General features: G+C 30.9%; 1 protein-coding gene across 3 annotated transcripts in view; it reads left to right on the forward strand.

The window, feature by feature from the left end:
• The window catches only part of LOC118198837 (ankyrin repeat and fibronectin type-III domain-containing protein 1-like), a 1,134,269-nt gene that overhangs the window by 1,018,971 nt on the left and 98,216 nt on the right, over positions 1-17,082 (forward strand). For all 3 annotated transcript variants that reach the window (XM_085812822.1, XM_085812824.1, XM_085812823.1), the window contains one exon: positions 1,937-2,067. In XM_085812822.1, the coding sequence (XP_085668948.1) occupies positions 1,937-2,067 (131 nt within the window). The remainder of the gene's footprint in view (positions 1-1,936; positions 2,068-17,082) is intronic.

The raw sequence follows: 17,082 nt of genomic DNA on the forward strand, positions 1-17,082 counted from the left end.
GGAGCTTGACTTTTTTTACAAAAAAAAAAAACCGTAGCATATTAACATCTTCCAGGTGTTGATAAATAATTAAATTATTGCGTTGCGGAAGGAAGAAAAAAGGTCACTTTGAACTAATTTTGAACGACAGGCTTTCAAGATCTAATTTATCTTACATATTGACGTTACTGTTTACGTCAAGTGACAATTTTGCTCAGCCTATTTAATATCCTAAACGGAAGCAATGTAATCGTAACCTTGCTATAACATCCGGAAAGGAATTCAGTTGTTATTTCGTGCTGATTGCCTTATCAATATCGGTTGCGCAGTGCAAATAAGATGCCTGAATCTTTAATCGCGATCACACATAAAACCAAGTAGCTGTTAAAATATTATCTTCACATACAAAAGAAATTTTACTAATCTCGCCCTCCCCCGTGCTTGCGGATGAATTTGAATGTAATGCTAAAAACCTCCAATTTGTTTCAAATAACCAAAATACTGGCAAATGGGAATAATCAAGACAAAATGGCTGCTTCATTGAAAATTAGTATTAACTTTTCACAAGGGGCTGCGACATATATGTCCCTCACGTCTACTGCTTTAAATGAATCTCAATTTCAGTAAATTATGGAGCTTTAAAATTTACTCTTTAATATGGAGTAGGAAGTGAAAGACCCTGTTAATTTGTTTTTCTGCTCCGGTCCCTATAGCCCACGAATTTTTTGCCAGGGGCTGGGACAATGTCCCGTGCATTGACTACATTAAATAAGGCTCAAGGACTTTAAGACCCATTTAGAGACTTCAAATTTGCAGAATAAAGTGGAGTGAAATGTGGAGAAACCTATTACATTGTTTTTCTTTGCTTTCCTGCCTAAATACTTATTCAAATGGCTAACATGAGTGGAAAATTAATGTCTGTAGACCACGGGAAAAGGGTTTTAATTAAGCATTCATTAATATTAAGCTATGTATTAACATTAAACTAAGACCAAAACTTTAATGTTTTTCTTCTTTTGGAATCTATTACACAAGAAGTTAATTTCACCAAAACATAATTTTAGTGATCAGAAAAAAAAGAAAAAAAAAAAAAAGGTGAATTTATTTTCTTTAAAAAAAAAAAAGAAAAAAAAAAGGTGGATTTATTTTCTTTAAAAAAAAAAGAAAAAAAAAAGGTGAATTTATTTTCTTTAAAAAAAAAAGAAAAAAAAAAGGTGAATTTATTTTTTTTTAAAAAAAAGAAAAAAAAAAGATGAATTTATTTTCTTTAAAAAAAAAAGAAAAAAAGAAGGTGAATTTATTTCCTTTAAAAAAAAAAGAAAAAAAAAAGGTGAATTTATTTTCTTTTAAAAAAAACGAAAAGAAAAGAAAAAAAGGATAACTTTAATAAATACATTGAAATAGAGACACAGAAAGTTTATTTAATATTTTTTGTAATGAACATGCACAATAATAGATTTTAGGAACTATTAATAGTTTTGGTTAATGTATAAAAAAGAGGGATCTCATCCCATACTCCTCGAAATGCTTTCTTATTTTTCTGCGAAACGAAAGTTAATTTAAGGTTGAATTTTGCTTAATTTTTAACTAGAATTTATACATTTCTTGTTCATGTAGGCATGATGATAATAATAATAATAGATAAGTTTTAATTTTAATTTAAGTAAATATACAGTGTAATTCCAGCGATCTGTGATTTGATGCATGATCTCATTTCCTCAAAAATATTTTCTTTGCAAAATATAGAATTTTTCTAGGTAGTTATTTTGATCTGAAGAATTAAATATTATCTTACTGCATATAGTTCTAATCATTACACATGATGAAGTAACTTGAAACAGGTGTTTTAAAATCAAAAAAAGAATGTCGGGGAGGGAGAAAAAGAACGATGCTTAAATATTTGAAATACGAATGAACATGTACCCAAAATTATAAACAGCTACTCTTTTCATTTCAGTTCCTTGCCGAGAGAGCAGATCCAGCCACCTGCAGACTCTCGTGCGAGAAGCTGGACGTTGCGTGGATGATCTGGGAACATGTGTTCTCAGCGCCGCCACAAACGGAAGCTTATCTGCAGCATTGCTCAAAGTAAGTTTGGTGTCGCCATCTAGTAAAAATATACGAAACTATTTTCACAATTTATGTTGCGTAAAGATTTAAAAATATAGCGATGCATCGAGATGTATGAAATTATTTTCACAATTTATGTTGTAATGAGATTTTAAAATGTCGCAATTGCATCCTAATTTTTTTTTTTTTTTTTTTTTTTTTTTTACATCTGCTTCACAGAATTTGATATTTTATATGAAGCTGTAATCGCAGTATAGGAACAAAACTTTTATAATTTTTCTTGTCAGTTCTAAAACTTAAAAATGTTATGATTATGATTTCATTCTCATTAAATGAAATAAATAAAATATTCGTTTACTTAAATTAAATTTAAAATTTTAAAAAATAATATTTCGGTTAATTATTAAATTCGTTAGCAAAAATCGAATTAATCTGTTATTAAATGATTTAACTGCAAAAGGCATTCTGCATTTTAAAATATGATACAGCAACTAAAAATCTTATGGCAAACAGAAACAATAGCTTAAATATTTGAACGATAATTTTTCTATGAGTTTTTAACTTCTTTGTCATGTGCTTGAACGAAATTAACGTGTCAAATCTGCCCTCGTTTGGAGGATGAGAAAGATAAAAAAAACATTTTTTTTTTTTTTTTTTTTTTTTTTTTTTTTTTTTTTTTTTTTAGTTTTATAACACAATAAAAAGTGCTTAGTTATTATATATAAATAAATTTTGCTTTCCAATAAATGGTTACAGGTAGACATGAAATTTGATTAAATTTTTTTATTTAACTTTTTTTAAAGCGTTGCACTGTGTTGCCAAAAATTCAGTGTTATTTTAAAAGTTCTAAAAGTTGTTATTTTAAAAGTTCTAACATTTTACGTATTTTGTGTTCTGCTATATGCAAACGTGTAAAAATATAGCATTGCTTTTACTGATTTGCTATTCTACAGTATAATGTAGTGAAAAGTTTTATTTTAAACAAGGACTTTTTTCCGCTTGAGATTTCTAAAATTTGTTTTTTATGTTCTACAAAATGCGTTACTAAAATGAGATGTACTGCAACGTATTTATTCTGTACCTTGAAAGATTTATCTTTGTCCTCTACTTGATTAAATATGCGTTATGTTTATGAAGAAAAGCATAAATAATAAAAATTTATAATAGCAATTTTATTCGGAATATTAGTTTATAGAATTCGACTGTTCAATCACTTAGCTGTTCAATCAGTTTAAGGGCAAATTTATTGAAATAGAAAAGGAAAATGTCAATAAAATTATATAATTTATTTGCAGATAATTTCCTTTTATAAAGGGCGTAGTATTAAATACAAGCGTTAAAACATCCGGTAATGAATGACTTTCATATCCGCTATAGAGAAAAGAATACATTTTCCTACTTCCTTATATAACTTATTAATCTTACTATTCAAACAAAATCACCGACTTTTTCGTTCATAATATCAGTATCTAAACCTTTTATTACGTATTTATTACTTCAAAACGTGTACGAAATATATCATCAGAAGTTTAGGAAAGATAGAAGTAAGGGGGAGATGAACCATTTTAACGAATTTTAGAACCAAAAGTGATTTTACTACAGAAAATATTTACGCGATTCGTATGACATTTTACGATGTATCTTACTATCATTATTATCATTCAAAGAACTAGAAAGCTTACGTTTCAGATATAAAGGCCTCACCTCTTTTCAATAAACGCTGTTACGACTCATATTTTCGATCAATCTATTTGCAATTGAAATACACGTTCGATCTATAATCGCTCCTTTGACGGATAATTAGATGATTATTTGACGGATAATTAGATGCACAAAATCTTACATTTACATAATATGTAAATGTAAGATTTTGTGCATCTAATTTTACTTTCAATCCATTCCAGTCTTCGCCCCACTATTCGGAAATACAGAGTGTTCGTCTAAAACACTCCGTAAGCCAAAATGGCGTAATGTGGTGAAGCAATTGCCTTTAATATGTGCGGAAGAAGTTTTTTAAGTTTTAATTTCCAAGCCCAAAATATTGCCTGTCAAATAAAATACTGCATCATATTTAAAATAACATTAATATAAAGTAAGAAAAACAATATACTATGGTAAATATTATATTTACAACTCAACAGTATGCGAGCTAAATGTCTATCAACTGTATCTAGAGACTGGATATTATATTCCGAAGAAAACTCCAAAACTTCATTTAAATGTTTAAATTTCCTTATTCTGTACTCCTTAAAAGCGTTTCTGGCGTTTCTTTTGCCATTTTTATGATGCCAGTGCACTTCAAAAAACAGTTTGCTCTCTTTAATTGTTTCATGTCAAAATGCAAATTGCCAGTGCATGAATTTGAACGAATAAACAAATTGCCTCAAATTGCTTTGTATATTAACAACAAAACATAGTCGTGAACTGAGGGATGGGAAATGAATATCCCCTTGCTACCCAGTTGAAAAAAAAAAAAAAAAAATTATATGACCTGTAGCTTTATCTTCTTCGAGGAAAAATGATGCGTCACCTTCTTGCAAAGTACTGCTTCGTTTTTTTTTTTTTTTTTTTTGTTTTTTTTTAAATAGGATACTTTGAAAAAAAAAATAGTGAGCCTACCCCATCATAAGTAGAGAAAGTTTGATTACCGGTTTCTGGAACCTGTTCTGGTGGCATGAGAAGCGAAAGAAAACACCCCCAACTATGCCCCCAGTTTTTTCCCCTCTCCCCTTCATAGGGCCCTTCTCCTAAAAATTCATTGCCAAAGAATAGACTTTCAGAAGTTCATGCACGTGAAGTATCCTCATTCTTTCTTTAATGAGAGAAGAGTTATTTGTTAAATCCTGTATCATTGCAAAAAAAGTGTATTTATGTAGTTTATTTATTTCGTTAAATGTAAAATCTTCTGAAAAGTGCAACTACTGTGTCATGAAAAAGATTTTAATCGTTTTTTTCTTTAGTCTTTTAGGGCCTTTGTCCTTGAAGGACTATTGTTTCCGTTTTCGATTTTGCGTTGAATCAATATAAACGGCGAATCACTTTTTAAACTGTTGCCACCAAATGTTAGAGTCCTGCATTATATTTGAAGAAATTAAATAGTGAAAAAACTGCATAAATGTATGTATATTTCTCGCATTGCGATAAAAAACAACGTTACATAGAGCCATCGAATTTTCAATGACGTAATCCTCCTACGAATATGGGCATGTGGAAGACAAAATTTGAAATTTTGAATTTCTTTTATTATCGATTTCCTATTTTGTAAAACTTTAACGAATTTTTGAGTAGCAAACTCAACGATTTTAAAGCGAGCATTGGCAACACTGTACGAAAAAAAAATTATCTCCAGCGCGCGGAACTGTGTATCGTAAATTCTAAAGATATGTTCATTTTGAAATTATTTTGCGGCATTGCTGTTGAACTGAGTTTTATGGTTTAAGTGCGAAGAACATGATATTTAATAAATAAATGTAACACAAAACGTTAAAAAAACACCCCTTTGGGCGTAATTTAAAATGTGAAACGTTTCAGATTCCCCTTCCCTTTAACTAACAATTTCTAGTTTCTTTCCTTCAATTCGTATGCATCTTGCAAAAAGTACTTCATAGGATAAGGTTGTGCAAGTCGTACCACAGCTGAAGACGTACTTTTTAATACAAGTATTAGGCGTAATATCATGCCAGCTGAGTTTCTTCTGGCGAAACGAATTATCCCTAGTCAACCATTTTGTTTCACTTCACGTTCGTCTCCCTGCAATATGTGTGGAAAAGACCTCGAAGAGAAAGATTCAGTGCCTAAAAACCTAAAATGCAAAGGATGATACACGATTTCTGTGCTGGGGTTGAAAGAAAATGAAAAAATGTCTTTGTGATCATTGTTATAATTAACTGCATAAATAAATTAATTGAGAAAAGGAAAGTTTTCTTGTAATTGTCCAATTTTAAACGTAGTACCACTTAAGCTATAAGTGGTACGACTTAGAATACTAGTTGCCTAAGACGTATTAAGTTCGTGTTCAAAAATGTTGCTAATTTTACCCAAGAGAGTATGGAATTGTGATGAATATCGGCAACGATAACACAAGATATTATTATCACGTATAATTTTTATTTATTTTTTTTTCCTAGATCCTACGATAAACCTTTTTTCTTCTTAGGGGGTGCAACTTTCTCAACCCTATATACGTGTGTGTGTGATTATGGCAAAGCCTCGAGGGCTATCTGCCTAAGAGGAGGGATGCCTTGGTGGAGGACTTTCTAAGGGAAACTGGCTTGTATACACGTTACACATGGGGAAAACCACGAAAACGCCCATGCAGCCAGCCCGTTCGCGGGATTCGAACCTCGGACCGAACTACCAGTGTTCAGCAACTTTACCGCTCGGCCGCTGGTGGGCCAACCCTATATACGAGAAGATGACAAAAGATTATACCTTCGTAGGGATAATTTAGATACTTAATTAATTTTCTTTCTTTGAAAGTTCAGTTTATTCGATACATTTCAATATAATCGCCACCAATTTCGATGCATTCCTTTGGACAATAGATCCTTTTATCATAACGTTTCGATTTAAGATATCAAAATATATTCGAGGTTAGTTTAGAAAATGAATCCGTTCCATCCTATTCTTCTGATACGTCGCCAGCTGTTTTTTTTATTATTATTATTATTATTTTCCAAAAAAATTCATAAACCAATAATTATGAAATTAAATAGTCAACCTTTCTCATGGCAGAAAAACTACGAAAGCAATCGATAATATAGATAGAATCGATATATCAATACAATAGATCGTCTAACGTATATCATATATCAATAGATCATCTAAGACAGTAGTCTGAGACTGGCAGCCCGCGGATACATTTCTGTTGTGCATTTGTTGAAAGGTTTGTTGCAATGATTTCAGGATTTTAATTATTTGAAGTCCAAATTTGTATGATTTTTATACCCATTAAAAACGAACATAAATACCCCATAAAAATTTTGATTAATTTTTCAGTGGGATACATAATCAAAGGTTTGGAAGATTTAGATTTCTTTAACTTTCATTCGTACTTGTCAAAAAATAAATAAGCTGAATTACGAATTTTTGCACGAACAACATCAAGCGTCCAGCTATAGCGTAAAAATTAAAGAAATTTATAATTATTTACATACAATCATATGTACGCTTATTAATGAGTAAAAAAAATTAATGAATTAAAAAAAGTGACTAGGTTGTCTATTTATTCTCACGTTTTGTACCTCTTGGGAAATTTCCTCACAAAACATAGGAATTTTTAATAATTTCTTTACTTTAAGTAAAATATTTAACAATTAATTGAACGAGTTAAATTCTTTTTTAAATAAATATCTACGTGAAAATGTAATATTTAACTTCAAAAGTATTTAAATTACAAATTGTGGTGAACAAAATATATCTTGAAGTACCAATCTTAAGATAAATAAATATAAATTTGAGTTGTTTTCTTTGGATATTATTATTATTGTTTACGTATGTATATTTTGATAAACATTCAGAAAGATAAATTTAAAATTAAATAAATAAATAAAAAAAATATTTTGTTAAGAAATTTTTTCATTTTGTTAAGAAAAAGAAAAGGAAAAAAAAGGAAAAGAATTCTAGCTGGTCAGCTGTTTTCAAGTTCAGCATTCGACCCGCATGCTATTTAAGACCGCTGATCTAAGATACCTAAAAAATTACTTGCTGCGAATTTCTTATAAAGATGTAGGGGCTATTAAGTGTTTCTGAGACAGGAAACATAAAAGATTAGCACACTGGAAATCGAACTAATTCTGGCCTAAATAGGCTAACCACTTACGCCACAAGAGCACATATTAAATAAAATTTAAAACATTAGAAACATCTTACTTCTGTAACATTGACGTGTAAGTTGACTTAGAGACCTTCTCATACATTGTGAGTTAAAGTAGATTTATGTTTACTTAATAACTGATAAATTTACTGAAAATCGTAATCTTGTAAGCATACTCAATAACGATTAAAATTTTTATAAAATGTTATGTTGAACCTCTATAATTCTCTTAAAATGAATTTCAACTTCTTTTACGGGTTTAGTAATTCATGAACAATATGAAATTTCGTCCTTTGCATGATTCATCATTGGAGAGATTTTCAAAAATATATCATATTGAGAAATATTTCAAACTTTTATCACTGCATAAAATTAACAACAGATGAACAGAATAGTGTGACCGTAGATGAGAATAAATCTTCGAATAGTAGTAGTCGAGAGACCTCAAATTATAGACTTAATTATTATAATTATCACCCGACATCTAACATAAAATGTTCTGAATGTTAATGAAAAACGGGCGATCATTTAAATATATTTAAATATACATGTGTTATTGTTCTGAACTGATAGTTTTGTAAATATTATCATTAAACATAAAAGAATAAACACAACAAGTTGCCTGAGATTAACATTACTGCATTATTACATTAGCTTAGAAAGTTAGACCCGTCAAGCCAAGTATATTCAGATAAACAAATGATTCTCATCCGGGGGTACGCAAGAGAAAAATATGTGGTACACGCAAAGAGACAAAGTATTTTTAACTATTAAATTCAAAAATCTCGGGAAGAAAAAGAACAATTGATAGAATTTCCTGTAATCGAACTCTAACTCAAAATTTCAAAAATAACACACTCGTTAACTTTTAGCTGAACCGAAAAAAAGAATTTAAAGGCATTTCAAATAAAACTATTAAATTTTTATTGCGTTTTTGCATTCTGTTATTTCATTATTTTGCACAACCTATTTGTGTGAGCAAAGATTTTCTTCCATGTTATATTTGAAACATAAATACAGAACAAAATTAAACTGGGATCCTAACTTGCTGTTAAAACTAAGTGAAATATGACCAGACAAAGAAATTGATATCTCTTAAACAGGCCCCAATTTCACTCTAAATTTATAATTAAAGTATTATAACTTAAATTCTGATTTATTAAAATGGTAACCAATTTTTAATCTAATATTTTGTGTGTGTACATTTAATACAAACAGACAATAGGTTGTGCCAACGGCAAAATATTTTTTTTAATATTTCTATTCAGAAGTTGAAAAATAATGATTGTAAAATGTAGTTGTGTTACAAAAGTTTTTCAATTTTTTTTTAGATGGTACACATTAGTCGAAAGGTTGAGAACCGCTGAGATAAACAATGTAATTCTCTGAAATGGGACTAAGTACGGTAGCATAAATAGCGTTATTCAATATATGCGTGCACCGAAGGACCTGGGTTCCCTTTGAATATTCTGTTGTATTAGACGTGCATATTTAAGTTTTAAATATGAAAAAAGAGAGGAAAAGGGAAGGAAAACAAAGAAAAGATAGAAATCAATTGTGAACTCCGCCTATGTAGCATAATTTAATGCATATAGGCTACCGTTGGAGCTACCGATAATAAAATCATATTCCTCGTATTATAAGATGAGCATGTGGTGCTGACGAGGTGAAATATATTTCTTATTTCATTACAGCCACATGATCGACTGTGTTGACAAATTCTGCGACATATTTGCTCTGTAGTTCGGATCGAACGTTGATTCTATAATGACATATGGATTATTATATATGATTTCAGCGAGTGCATAAAGTGCCAAAATCTAAATCAGTGTTAAAATGTGAATCAGGTTAACTCACTTTTAACATAAATGATAATCGTTATATAATATAAAATTTGTCTGTTCAGCGTGAAGAATCACTTAAAAAAATGTCGGTACTTACCAGGGCTTTATACGCATGGTCCCGAAGCTCGAGTTTATATCGTTTCACTATTAATCCAGCCGTACTAAAAAACCATTATTAATCTAAAAGTTTGATCTTCGAGCTCTTGAATTTCTGCCCATTTTTCTCGCAAAGTTGTAAACTGGGAAGGGGTCCAGGCCCGAGATCTCTATAGATACGCCACTACGCCACTGGGCAATTAAACATATTCTTCCTGGAGGAGAAAGATTTGAATCTGCAAGTTTTTTATGGTGATGAGATTTTAAAGCTATTTCTAATTTTCCCCGAACCCCTCGTATAAAGAAACTCTGAAGCGCTAATAACATATCGTTAAACCACTTAAATAGCATACCTTCGAAACCTTCTACACAATAGAAATCTTGAAATAATGTGCAATTTGTTTTTCTGTAAGGACTTCTAATTACATTTGCTTTAACGCATTACCTACTCACAGTAATCTACCGGTGAAATTAATTTTATTCCGTCTGAAATTAAAATCATTTCGAGTGACTAACTAAACGGAATACTCGAATTCTCTCAGATAATTGATATCTAATCATTAGTTCTCCTCTAAGCTTAATAATATTTCTGTTTATCTCTTTTTAATTTATCCAACTGTTAGCCGGCAGTGCTAGTTATTTCTTCCGCTGAATGTTCACTTTTGGAACATGTTTCCGAATAATAGTCCCTGACCTAGAAATTATACAAAGTGCCACTCCTTTAAACAGCCGTTAAGATAACTGATGCGTATGACCTGATGAAGAGCTTTTGGGCAATATTTAGAAGTTTCCTGTGAAATAGAGCTTGGATGTTGGATTTATATGATGTTGTTGTTTCACGCTCCATCTAATTAGTTCACGCTTAAAAATTATGCATTCCAAATTTACAAAATTTTCTCACAGTACTTTGCTTTCTGCTAAGTGCATATTTAGAATTTAGAATAGAATTTCCTGTTTTCTTTCTCTCTACTCGTCTTCAGTTTTTCTTATTTTTGATGGTTGATAATCATAATGAATTAAATTAAACAATTGTTAAATATACTTATTTTTCGTCGTAACCTATTACATTTAATTTTACTACATTAGCTAGCTAAATGTTATATAATGAATGAATATAACAGATATAACGAACTATATATATTTAACTATAGAATATATAACATTTTATGAATTAACATTAAATAAATCTGAGGATAATTATTATCAAATTCTGCTAGCAGACTTTTCATGCTGTGCAATGTATAAATAACTAGATGTGCGATATAATGTATTGAATTTTAATTACCCTTAATAACTTCCGATTAAATCAAATTTATTCAATAAATCAGCTTGATATTATAAAATAAATTTATTTAAGTTAATTTTATATTTTACGTATAACTAAAATTTCTGCTATGAAGATTTTCCTTTTTGCTAAAATCGGACCAAATATAATACAATATAACATTTCATCTACTATATAAACTGTCTCATATTTCATTTAAAATTTTTATATAGGTTCTGTTTATTTATTATGCTTTTTAATTTCAGTTTCTTTCTTTAATAACACAGGAAAAGATTTTGGGTATTATGACATACCACACAATTTTTACTGATTTTGTGTTTTGATAATTTTAACTTTACTGATTATATAAAGCATGCGAAATGTCTCTCTTTATAAATTTAAGCTGCTTGCGCTGCATGATTTATCTAGATAATAAAAATATAATTGGCTATTTATCCAGTTGTTTCTCCTAATGTTCGACCGTTCTGACTTCATTTAGTGGACATTACATATTTTTCTTTCTTTTATTTATCTAACGCAAAATCTTCCGCACATAGCCAACAAGAAAAATTGATACGCATCTTAAATAACCTATATACTTTAATCAATCATCACAACTTAAAAATCAGTTATAATCTGCCTTCTGTTTCCAACAACACAGATGTTTCGTAATTTTAATGAGAAAGTTGGGGATGCGACAGCAAAAGACAAAATATTAATTACTATAAATCTCTAGCAGGTGAATTACACAACCATCAGCTCGTAATACAGCAGTTTAAATAAAAAGGGAAATGGACACATAATTAGCACCTTAGACTGACAATTGAATCTGGAGCTAATTAGATTCAGTTCCAGTCCAAGATCTACACTTCAAAGTAGAAATTTTAGTTCTGTACTACTAGTTCTTTAGTTATCTATTATTAAAGATAACATTTTCAAAGTAGAAATGCATTGGTTAATAATTTTCCAGAAAATATGTAATGGAAGCTTTGCATGTGATTTGATTTAGGAGTAATTTTGGGGAATTACTAAACATAATTTAAAATATCAAATAAATCCTAGAATTACAGTAAATCCAAACTCATGACAATTGTTATTGAAAGTCATGTACTATTAGAATTCTAATGCAGCCTAACAAAATTTTGTAAAAAATATAAATAAAAAAAAAAAAAAAAAAATCTGAAATGTTTCAGATTTTAAATTACGTCCAAAGGGGCGTTTTTTTAACGTTTTGAGTGTTACCTTTATTTATTAAATATCATGTTCTTTGCACTTAAACCATAAAATTCAGTTCAAGAGCAATATCGCAAAATAATGTTAAATTAAGCATATCTTTAGAATTTCCGATATACACAGTCTCGCGAGCTGGAGATAAAAGTATTTTTTTTTTTTTTATATATATATATAACGTTGCCATTTCTCGCTTTTAAAGCATTGAGTTTGTAAATCAAAAATTCGTTAAAGTTTTACAAAATATAAAATCTATAATAAAACAAATTCCAAATTTGGGATTTCAGATGCCCATATTCGCAGTAGGATTTCGTCATTTAAAATTCGATGGCTCTATGTACCATTGTTTTATCACAATGCAAAAAATAGAAAATCATTTATGCACATTTTTCATTATTTAATTTCTTCAAATATAATGCAGAACTCTAACATTTTGTGGCAACAGTTTGAAAAGTGAACCGACGTTTATGAGTCCGACGCAAAATCGCAAAACGAAAACAATAGTCCTTCAGGGACAAAGCCCCTTTGGACTAATAATAAATAAAAATATTAAAAATAATCGAATAAAATATAATAAAAACTTTTCCTCTGAGGAAAAAATGGAAGAACTTTTAAATATAGTAATTCACAGTTTCTAGAAAATAATGCAACATATAGAATTTTAAACTGATGGACACACAGCAATTTATTATTATTATTATTATCATCATCGTCGTCGTCGTCGCCGTCGTAGTCATCGGGGACATCATCATCAAATTATTCAGCTTTATTTTTGAATGTGCGTTCTCTAGATAAACACAAGTTTTCTACATATCCCTTCTTTATCTTATTTTTATAAATTAAATTTAAAATGCATATACAGAGATCTTTTCCAAAGCAATCCAGAAATCATTTTCCTATAAAGATAACATTTTCAAATTACAACGAAAATCGTTTATTGCTCTAAGAATCATCATCCTGTCAATAATAAGAGTAAAATATGCATGTTGCTTAATCTTTGCTTAAAAGATGTATGTTAAGCTTATATTTGCGAAAATCAGTACAATGCATTTGCTAAGGATTTTAATTTGTGGATCAGAATAAAAACAAATCTAGCTTCTGAAATTTCTGCTGAATTAAATTTTTATTAAACTTTTTATTGAAATATTTTTGCAGTGTTTACTGGAAATAGTTTTAAAAAATTACTTAAAATACAAGGTATAGATCTTTCAAGAAATTTTGAAAAATTCTGTGTCTAGAAATTAAACCATATACTTCCTTTCAGTATTTTTAAACATTGTGTTATATTCTTCTTCTATTAAAAAAAAATAATAATTTTGAACTTCAAGTGAAATGAAAAAAATTAGAGTTAGTTCATAGAGTTTTAGAAATTAAATGGAAAAAATTTAAACTGAGGCTACTATGAACTTGGTACAACATCCGTTGCTAATAATACGAACTTTAGAACACGCATTTTGTGGATGTGATATAAGGATGTGACGTAAGGCTGGATTATATGACATAAGAATGGAGTCAACGAATGTTAAGGATGTTTCGTCTACAGTTTGTTGACATGTATTTAAACTCTTACAAATGGATTATGTGATCATGCGGATGTAGTTAGACATTTAGAACTCAGCCGTACCGAAATTCCAAATACTTTTGAGCATTAATTTGCCTAATGAGTGGTACAGCTTTATCATCATATTATTGGGCAAGTTTATCCGAATAACTATAAAAGAGTCCGATTAACGCGATATTCGTTGCAACTGAATCCAAACAGCGTCAATTGAAGATTATCTACAGACGGAGGACAAAATTATACGAACACCTGTGAAATAATGGGAAATCTTTATTAATAGGGCGTTGGATCACCCTTTGACTCAAGTACAGATTGAATGCGATGTGGGATAGATGCAATCGAAGATCATCTACAGATGGACGACAAAATAATACGAACACCTGTGAAATAATAGGAAATCTTTATTAATAGGGGGTTAGACCACCCTTTGACTGAAGTACAGATTGAATGCGATGTGGGATAGATGTATAAAGGTCATGGACAATATTTAAAGGAATATTAAGCCATTCCTCCTGCAGAGCGGTCTCTAATTCCGAAAGTCCGGATGGAGGTGGAAATCGGGAACGAAGTTTGGACTCCTAATATGCCCATAAATGTTCAATAATATTCAAGTCCGGAGACTGAGGGGGCCAAGCGAGATGTTCATTTGCATAGTCATGCTCTTCGAACCATTCTTGAATACACCTGCAGCGTGGATAGAGGCGTTGTCGTCTTGAAAAAGCGGTCGCTGCCCAGGAAATACAGTCTGGACAAAAGGATGGACATGATCCCCTTATATGCTTATATAATATAGAATGCTTAGATAGTGATTGGATATGATCCTCCTATGCAGAATAACAAGTGGCCCAAGATCGCGCCAAGATATCGGACCCCATACCATAATGGCGCCACCCCCATGCTTCACAGTCGGCAAGAAGCAGTCAGGATGAAACGCTTCTTTGGAGGTTCTCCAGACATAAACGCGTCCGGTCGTCTGAAATAGGGTGAATGACGATTCATCTGTCCATATTACTTGTTGACACTGCTGTGGGGACCAGCCTTTGTAATTTCTGCATCATTGGCATCGCTTGAGAGCATTAGTTGCTGTCAAGTTCTCTTTTGACAGTTTTTGTTGAAACCAGGTCCTGGAGATGACTGTTCATTTCAAATGTTATCTCGAATAACGATTGCTTGTGCTTTCGGGCTATTATGCGCTTCAAGACCCGTCTATCCCTATCATCCAGCTTTGACTTTCGACCACTGTTGTGCTTTGAAGATGTCGTCTTACCCTCTTTCGTGTACGCTGTCCGTACTCTTTACACACTCCACAAGGTTTGCTGTTTCCGTAACCGATGCTCCCCTTAACGCGTTCCAACTATCATTCCTCTTTGGAACTCTGACAGGTCTGACATTTCAACTTCTCACAGACAGTTCAATTGAAGCATGCAACGCAGGTGACTGCTGTTGAGAGTATGATACCTTCCTCTTCACGCTCACTAGGTGGCAGACTTCTGTTGTAGGTGGCACGGCTGTACTGCAGGTGTGAAATACGTCATACTTTTCACAGGTGTTCGCATTATTTTGTCCTCCAACTGTATATTCAGTACTCTGATCACAGTTTGGGTTTGTGAAGCTTAGCTACTACTGACAAGACCATACCATTTATCACTGCATTTGATATGGCTTGGAGAATATTGAAATTAGACAGCTAATTTTTAGCATGTAGCTTAGTCAGATAAATTATAATTTCAGCTGAATCCAAAAGGTAAACCAAGGTATCAATTCGGTATCTTTATTGCATTGTCTGTCTTTATCTAAAGCAGGGATTCCCAACCATTTTCTTGCATGATTCCTTTTAAAATCATGATTTTCTTCATCGGCCGCCTTATATTTTTCTCTGTAATATGCAGGATATAACATAATCATAATATAAATAATTGCAGATAAATAACCTGAAGATAACAGTTAGAGTAAGACTATGAATTACACTAAGAATATAACAAAAGATTTGTGAAAAATGGTTCATTCGATTTATGCTTTATAGTTTGAAAATTTCGAATTTATATCAATATATCGAATTTGATTTATAGTTTTACCATTTGGCATAAACTTGTTTAATTTAATTTTTAAAATACCTCGTACAAAAATATTCAACCTGTTTCTTGTTTGCGTAGTAAATTATTGACTTTTATCAATAATTTAAAGTCTCAACCTATCGATACTGCTGTTTATTAAAAACTTTTATTTGAGGATATTCCTGTCAGAGGATTTCTGAATAACAAAACATAAAGTACATATGTGTTTTGAATAAGACTTGTACTTTAACATCCTCAATCAATGCAATCAACTCGTCTTGCATAATAATATTATGATAAAATATATCACATTTCAACGGTTCTATGAGCCATGCTGCAACATTGAAATTTGCAGTGCCTTGGCACAGAACATTAAAATCTTTTGAATTTTGCAAGTGGCTTGTGTATACATGTCTTATATATATATATATATACTGGAGAAGATTTTTGAGGGTTGGGGAAGGGGAGTCTGCCCTTTTTTTTCCTTGTGTATTTCTGTGTTTTAGTTTTTTATATTGCACTTTTAGCATAAAAATTATATATTTTTTAAAGAGTACTATAGATTTAAAAAATATGTGTATTATTAAATAGTTTTTTTGATTTTCTATTATATTTATCAATTTTTGCAGTAAATGGGTTCTTTATTATTCTGATCAATTGCCCATGCATTCTGGGCTATCGATCCCTTGATCATTATTGATCGCCTTTAAAATTCCATCGACCCTCCCCAGGAGGTCAGCGCCGTTTCCTTTGCAAATCTCTGATTAAGATTCTGTCACTTAGAAAAAGGGACTTCAAGGTTAATATCCGCCGCCAGAAAGAAATCGTAACCATAGTAACAGCCACATGATAAATTTTGAGTCGCTTAACTGTTTTTTCTCCACTTCATTTCCGTTTAGCCTGTTTCGATTCTGCTCTTCATAAAAATTACGCAGTAGAATTCTGAATTATTCGGGCAATCGAAACTTAATGATGTAAGGCATCATGAGCAGCAGCTGATTCGCCAAGAGAAATATTAATCCAAAATCTTCTTCTTTTCATTATATAATAACATTTATAAATTAATATATAAAATGAAAGATGGGGAAAAAAACGAGCCGAAAGAAAATAAATAAGAAAACTGAGATATTACAAGTTAACAAACGCTTCTAATAATTTTATAAAACAAG

This window comes from Stegodyphus dumicola, chromosome 3, assembly GCF_044657685.1.
Source record: "Stegodyphus dumicola isolate Sdum_Otavi_A_Nest chromosome 3, ASM4465768v1".
Taxonomy (NCBI): domain Eukaryota; kingdom Metazoa; phylum Arthropoda; class Arachnida; order Araneae; family Eresidae; genus Stegodyphus; species Stegodyphus dumicola.